We start from the raw sequence: 7242 nt of genomic DNA on the forward strand, positions 1-7242 counted from the left end.
AGTCTGATTTTTTTCTCTGCAAAAGCTTTTGGGATCTTCTCATTATCTCTGGCATTCAGAAATATTGTGATGACTGACTATAGATAGGGCTGTTTCTTTATTCTTTCCTCAAATACCTGGTGTCCTTTGCCTTTCGATTCATACTTACAGGGAGAATCTAAAGTGCTGGCCAGGAGCTCACCCAGCTCTCCAATTGTGCCTGGTAGTCCAGATGGTCAGCTCCTGGCCTCCTCTGGAGTGGGCAGGGGTGCCCAGTGGACGGCAGGGAGAGAGAAGGCATCACACGAGACTTTCGGTCTAACTTTCTGTTTTCCCCTGACCCTGCATCCTGCACTCAGAGGTTCCTGAGACTCTCTGGATTCTTGGCTCCATCATCCACCTCCTGCAGGTGGGTTTCTATCAGCTTCCTGCTCTGCTAAGTCTGGACCACGGCTCTATCTGCTTTGCACTTTGGAAATTTTTCTTGACCTCTCTCATCTGCTGCCACTGCTTGTGTTCTTTTTGTCCTTATGGGTTTCTTTCTTCTTTAAAAAAAAAAAAGGCCTTTGCTCTTTTTTTAGTAAAGGTAACAGAGATAAAAGAAGATGCTCTGATCTCCACGTTAACTGGGAGCCCCTGGCACTCTGCTTCTTAACTTAATAATATGCCTTGGTGATGACTCCATGACAAACACAAAGCTCCTCTTCCTCCCTCTCTGTAAGGGCAGTGTCCCACTGACAGATGTGTTGCATTTATTTCACCAGTGTCCTCTTGATGGAAGTGGACTGGCCAGGTCAAAGTGTCCTTTCCCACTTTGAACTGGGACATTTTAGCATCTGTAGCCTTTGCTCTCCATTCTTCAAAGCTTTGACAGCTGTTCCACATCCTTGGCCATTCCCCAGGGTGTGGTCTCCTGGCTCTAGAGACTCACCTTGGTTTGAAGCCACAGAGAGCTCTCGCTGGTGTCACCCTAATACTGATAACCCCCCACCCCACCATGCTTGCCTTTCTCTGTCTCATTGACAGTTGTCCACATGGAGAAAAAACGGCAGAGTAGGACCCAAGCCCTTCACCTCCACTCTGCCTTCCTGTCACTCTGCAAGGCATCCCTACACCTCCACCCAGCATAGACCCATCGCTGTTCTTCAGGCCCCAAAGGGTAGGAGCTCCCCAGGACAGGAGCTCCCCAGGGGCAGGAATGGAGCTGTCAGGAGAAGGTGTGAGCCAGGAAGATCTTTGAGAGGAAGTTCCCTCTGAAGTGGGAGCTTCCCTGCAGGCTGGACAGGCCCTGCCTCCCCAGGGAGAGATGGATCAAGCTGCCCTCTTCTGAGCAGAATGCCCCTTCAATGGGGAGGGAAACAGGCTGCAAACAGCATCTGGCCAGAGACTGTCTCAGGGCTTAGGAGGCTGTTTAGAAGGGGAAGTCCCTGAGCTTGGCTTGCTTCCCTTTCTCAGAAGGCCAACATGGCACAAATGACAATGACTGCCTGTGCTCAAGAGAGAAAGCCTGAGCCTCTCCCATCCTCCTCTCTCCCCTCTGAACTCCCCAGCCCCACCAAACTCACTCCTGGCATATATAGAGAGTCCCAAGACCTGAAGGAGGCCATTTGAGGCCCCTAAGATGGAAGGGGAGCAGGCGTGGCCCTGCTCCATTGCTGAGAGTATACACTGGTGCACCTCCTTGAAGGACGATATGGTCAAACCTCTCAACATTCTGGATGCACCTACCCCTTTGTCCAGCATTTCTATAGCTAGAAATTTCTCCAATGGATTTACTCTCACCTGTTGGGTGAGCTCTGTGTATATAAATATTTAATATAGCATTATTTGTAAAGATGAAAACCATAAACAACTTAAGTGTCCATAACAGGGAGCTGGTAAAATGAATTATGGTTCATCCACACCAGGGAATACTGCACAGCCCTTAGCAAAGAATGAGGTGGATCTCTGCATGCTTTATGCAAAACTAACTGAGATTAAAAACGTAAACAAATGAATAAAAATGATGCAGAACAGTTGAATGGAACATGCTCCAGTGTGGATGGAGTAAAACTATAGGAGGAGACCTAGGTAGGTCTGTGCATGGGAGATTGTTCTGGAAGGCTAGATGATAAACTACCAGGGAACAGAGGCCGCCTTCAGGGACGAGGGCTGGGAAGAGGGAACGGAGACATTCACTTTTCACTTAGAACTTTTAGACTATTTGAATTTTCTAGCCATGCTCACATACTACATTTTTAGATTTTATTTTATTTTTATTCTTGTGTTACTTTTTAGAAAATAGCAATGGGGTAACAGGATATGGGTCATTTGGAGTTTTGTCATATTTTTCTATATTTAAAAAAGTGAGTGAATATTATTTTTAAAAGGGAAATAATGTAACCCGGTGACTATCCCTGGCTTCTGTAGCTATCTGTACCTTGACCATCCCTTGTCCCCATTTATACCTGGAGAGACTCATGCTTGTCACCAAGTCATCACCTGCCCTGAGACCCCAAGTGGGGAAATGTGGCTTCCAGGTGGGACATGGAACCCAGGGAGGGTGAGTCCAAGCAGGGCAATGAGAAGAGAGGAAAAGGGCCCAGGCCAGAGGAGCTAACGGGCCTCCGCACTCCAAGCCTTCCCCCTACCCTGACCCCAAAGTGTCTCGGTGAGCTCATTTATCCAACCTCACAGGTTTGTGTTGAGCGCCTGGCTTGGGCCAAGCACACACACATCTTTCACACTGTTCACTCTCTTCACTGCCCCATGAGGAAGGTACGTGTGGCACCTGCTGTCTCCATTTGTGGGATTGTCTGTGGCCAGGAATCTTCCTCATGAGACAGGGACGTGTGATGCCAGGAACTGGGAGAGCCCCCCTCACACCTCCATGGGGTCTGGCACACAGCAGACACTGGAGAGAGGCTGGGGACGGCTGAGCCTAGTGATGCATCCAAGTTTACCAGACGCTGAACAACCAAACAGGGCTTCAGCCCGGAGTTTCCCTCATCATCCCAAGGAAGCTCTGTCCAGCTCTATGATCCTATGAAGAAGCCCTGCCTTGGATCCAGTAAAGAGACCACCGGCCAAAGCTTGATGCTTCATTCAACTCCAGTGGGGCCCTAGGCCCAGGGTCCTCCCCGCCTGGGTTCCCTCCCTGCCTGCCTGTCCCAGCCTAATCTCCAGAGCTGTGTGGCTCTGAGCAGGGACCCACATGACGCTGAGCAGGGCAAGAACCCAGCTCCCTCTACCCAGGGGGAGGGAGCAGAGAAACAGAGTGGGGGGTGGGGCCCTCTACTCACCACAGAATTTCATTTCTGGTCAGGAAAGTCAGGGCCTGCAACGGATCACACAGAAGGGACCTGTCCACTCAATCCAGCCCTGCCCTAGTCCCCTGTGGAGGAAAAGCCTGTCCTTGCCTTCCTCAGGTCGGACAATGGAGGAACCCCAGCCCTAGATGGAGAGCACCCAAGGTAGCAGCAGAGGAAGAAATAGTGCCCTTCCTTCTCCCAGTCTCTGATGGCCCCGGGATGGAGGGTGTTGGCACAGACCTCGAGAGGAGATCTGAGACAAGACTAAACCCCTGGGATCTGGAGCAGGAGACAGATGGGGGAAGGTAGCTGGCCTCAGGGACTAGTCCAGGCCACATGGATTCAAGCTTAGTAAAGGCAAGGCCACCACTTTCCCCCCTAGTAAAGAATAGAGCTGCAGGTAAGTTTCCTTATTCATCCCACCTGCCTCAGGGAGCTCCCTCCTCTGCCCAGAATCTCTTGCCTGACCTACCCACCTGGTACTCTTCCAAGTCCTCCCAATGCATCTGGTACCTCAGACACTGGCCCATGACCCCACTCCTGTCTCTCTGCTAGCCAGTAGAACCTCTGCCCCCAGGGCTCACCAGGTGGGGCAACCTATTGACCCTGTTGCCACGGTAACCTACATTCCACCAGTCTGCCAGCGCCCTGGAGTTGGCGAAGAAGCAGGTTCCTTTCATTCCCCAAACAACAAACAGAAAGGCAGTCCACTGGCAGGGAGGGTTAAGGGTCACACTGCTTGGGTTTGAATCCCAGATCTGACCATTGCTGACCATGTGACATGGGTGAGCTACTTAACCTCTGTGTGTCTTAGTTTTCTCATCTGTAAAGCAGGGATGATAATCAAGGGATTGTTGTGAGGATTAATAAGTCCAGGTATCGATGCCTGCCACCTAGTAAATGCTTATTAAATGTTAGTCATCAGAACGACAGCCTGAGGATTGTGCCAGGCGTGGGGACACTGAAATGAATAAGCATAGACCCTGGCCTCAGGAAATATCCCCGCAAACACAGAAAGAGCATTCCACCCCATCACTCAGGGTCCCTGCGGGAACAAAGGGCACATTTAAATCAGGGTAATGGGAAGAGATCTAACAAAGGAGCTCTCCACAAAGGGGGTGTGTGTGTGTGTAGGGAAACCACCAGGACAGTACAGAATCTGGGGCTAGTGACAACAGAGCTGCTCCCAGCCCTGGTCCAATGGCACCTGGAAGAATTAACCAAGCATCATTCTTTCTTCTTTCTCTGATCTTCTGCAGGGGCAGAAAGCAGGTGAGTGGGATAGACAGTGAATCTGCAAAGTCAGGGACGATGTCTATCACAGCCATCAGTGTCACAGGCCAGGAGGGTCCTCCAGAAGCCATCACCCCCGCCCTGCCTCCAGGACCGTCTGCACACCCACACTCATCTGTCGGGCTGGGGCTGATCTTATTCTAGGACAGGGCCTTCCGTGTGCCCTCCTGGGTAAGCATCCCAGCGGCTTTCTGATGGAGCTAACTCATACCTCTGGAAGTGCAACTGCTCACTCTTTCCGTGTCTGTCCTCCATAGAGGTAGAACCTGGCAAAAGAAAATCCAGAGCCCTCACTTCTTCATTTACTCAACAGACAGAAGTAGAGTATCTACAATGCACCAGGGCCTCAGCCTGGCTGGGGGACAGTCAGCCTGGCTGGGGACAGGTGAGGGAGAGATGACTAACTGTGATCTCAGCCCTCAAGAAATGAATGCTCCCCCCACACACCCCAAGGGCAATGGAGGCAGATGTCGCAGACAGATAATGGCCCAGAGTTATGAATATTTAGAAGAGGAATGGCTGGACAGCAAGTCTTCACCGAGGTGGTGGCATTGAAGGGATTGTGTAATGTGGCAGTTAAGAGTATGGGCCCTGAATTATTAAAGGCCTGGCCATGTCACTTCTCGCTGCATCACCTCGAACAAGTCATAAAATGACTCTGAGCCACAGTTCTCTAATCTGTAAAATGGGAATAATAAATCCACATTTTATAATTATTGCAAGGATAAAATAAAATGATGTATTTAAGCTCTTATTTAGTGAGACCTGGTATATTACTGAGATTTCAGTAAAGGATAATAATACTTTTAATGGATGAGCCTAGAAGAAAGGATAGGACTTTCTAGGCAAAGTCAGTAATTAAATCTCATTATCTGCTAAACCAGGTGTCCTCAAACTACGGCCCAAGGGCCACATGCAGCCCGCCTAGGACATTTATCTGGCCTGCTGGGTGTTTTTGCTGCCGCTGCCTGTCCTGCTTAGCAGCCGACTGTCATTGTTGTTTAGCAGGCCAGGGCCATGTTTGAACCCTCCACCCTCGGTACATGTGGCTGGTGCTGTAACCACTATGCAATGGTGCCAAGCCAGAGTTTCTACCATTATTAATTGATCAACTTCTGTCTTCTAGGTGTGTCCACACTGCATTCAGGCTCCTGGAGCTCTGTGAGGTCGGGTGGGCACCCTCATTCCTTTGCCCTGGGGAAGGCAGAAGCTGGTGAGGTGAGGTGATGCCGGTCGGGCCACTCAGCAGGTAAGTGAGCAGGCTGCAGATCCAGGAGGTCCCTACTTATGGGGTGGGAAACTCTGGGAAGCCAGGTGACCCGGGGATCACATCCAGGAGGCCCCTTTCTACTCCCAGCTTGCTCAGTCCTCTTGATTACATCAAGGTGCAAGCGGCAGCTTGGCTCAGGCTGGTTATGACTTTAACACTTGCTGAACTTGTTAAAAGGAGAAAAAAACAAAGGAGAGAACTGCCATGCAGCTCAGAGCTGGTAGCTACTGACTCGACTACTATTTACTGAGCTGGGTGGTGGGGACGGAGATGCAACACCCTGCCTTCATGGAGCCAGACACACACACGTGCCCCACATCCCTTGGCTGTATGTGCTGCGGCAGAGAGAAAGCAGGCAAGTGGCCACCACAGCCTTCCTGAGAGGATACTGCTGGAGCAGCCACCTGAGTCGTGGGAGAGGGGAGCCAGCCTAAGAAGTCAGGGGCAGTTTTCTAGGTCCAGATGATGACAGAGTCAGCTGGAATTTAGGAACACTGTTTGGTTTTTATTATCTGTTTATCTGATAGCTTCCATTCTGAAAATGATGCAGGTTTGCCATTTATGATATGTGATATAAAGTTTCTTATTAAACATATCTAATTAAAAGTAGTAGGAGCCCATTCAAAGAAAGATACTAAGTAAATTATTATACAGGTAGTAAAGGGACACACCAGACATCATGAAAGTCTCTCTCTTTCTCACACATAAATACACACAGAGAACTAAGGTTTACAAACTCTGCTACGCTCCTGTCTCCTTGCCTTGTCATCTCCCAGCTCCCCAACCCCTCCCCAGCCACCCCCACAGGCTCTGTGATTTCATCCTAAGGACAATATGAATATCACCTTACATTTGCATATCCTTTATAATTCCATAATGCTTTTCTCTGTGCCATCTGATTTGCCCAGGAAATAAAAGCCAATGCAACTTAAAAAGGAAAGAAAGAAAAATCCTCCCTTTTTAGGATTTTGCCTTCACTACACCAACCAACCTGCTCTCTTCCCTCCCAGCCCATTACAACTAAGTTTTTCTCCTTTTCAGCTGAGAATTTGAAAGGGGGTGTAACTGAGCAGGGAGCAAACTCCAGGAAAAGACAGCTCTGCATCCTTCCCCTCCAGGGTCTGGCCCTGCAGGAACCCTCGGCAGCATGAGACAGATGCAGTTTTTGCAAGGTTTTCATCACCTTGCAATGAATTCTACAGACTGCTAAAACGGCAACCCCTGCTCTGACTTTGATGTAGACATCTCTTAAAGTCCAAGAGGAGTTGAAAAGAAACTTGTATGCAGAATATATATTAAAAAACCAACAACTCTTACAGTTCAACAATAAAAAGGGAAATAAGCCAACTAAAAAATGGACAAAAGATTTAAATAGACATTCCTCCAGAGAAGGTATGTGAATGGCCAACG

General features: G+C 49.3%; 1 protein-coding gene across 1 annotated transcript in view; it reads right to left on the bottom strand.

The window, feature by feature from the left end:
* CIB4 (calcium and integrin binding family member 4) overlaps positions 1 to 3851 on the bottom strand; it is a 51148-nt gene extending 47297 nt beyond the window's left edge. Inside the window, exons 1-2 of the mRNA XM_003787454.2 lie at positions 3746 to 3851; positions 3261 to 3295 (exon numbers count right to left, since the gene is read on the bottom strand). Of these exons, the coding sequence (XP_003787502.1) occupies positions 3261 to 3295; positions 3746 to 3799 (89 nt within the window). The 5' untranslated portion in view covers positions 3800 to 3851. The remainder of the gene's footprint in view (positions 1 to 3260; positions 3296 to 3745) is intronic.
* Between the last annotated feature and the right edge of the window lie 3391 nt (positions 3852 to 7242).

The sequence above is a fragment of the Otolemur garnettii genome, unplaced genomic scaffold, assembly GCF_000181295.1.
Source record: "Otolemur garnettii isolate 467f Iridium unplaced genomic scaffold, OtoGar3 scaffold00022, whole genome shotgun sequence".
Taxonomy (NCBI): Eukaryota; Metazoa; Chordata; class Mammalia; order Primates; family Galagidae; genus Otolemur; species Otolemur garnettii.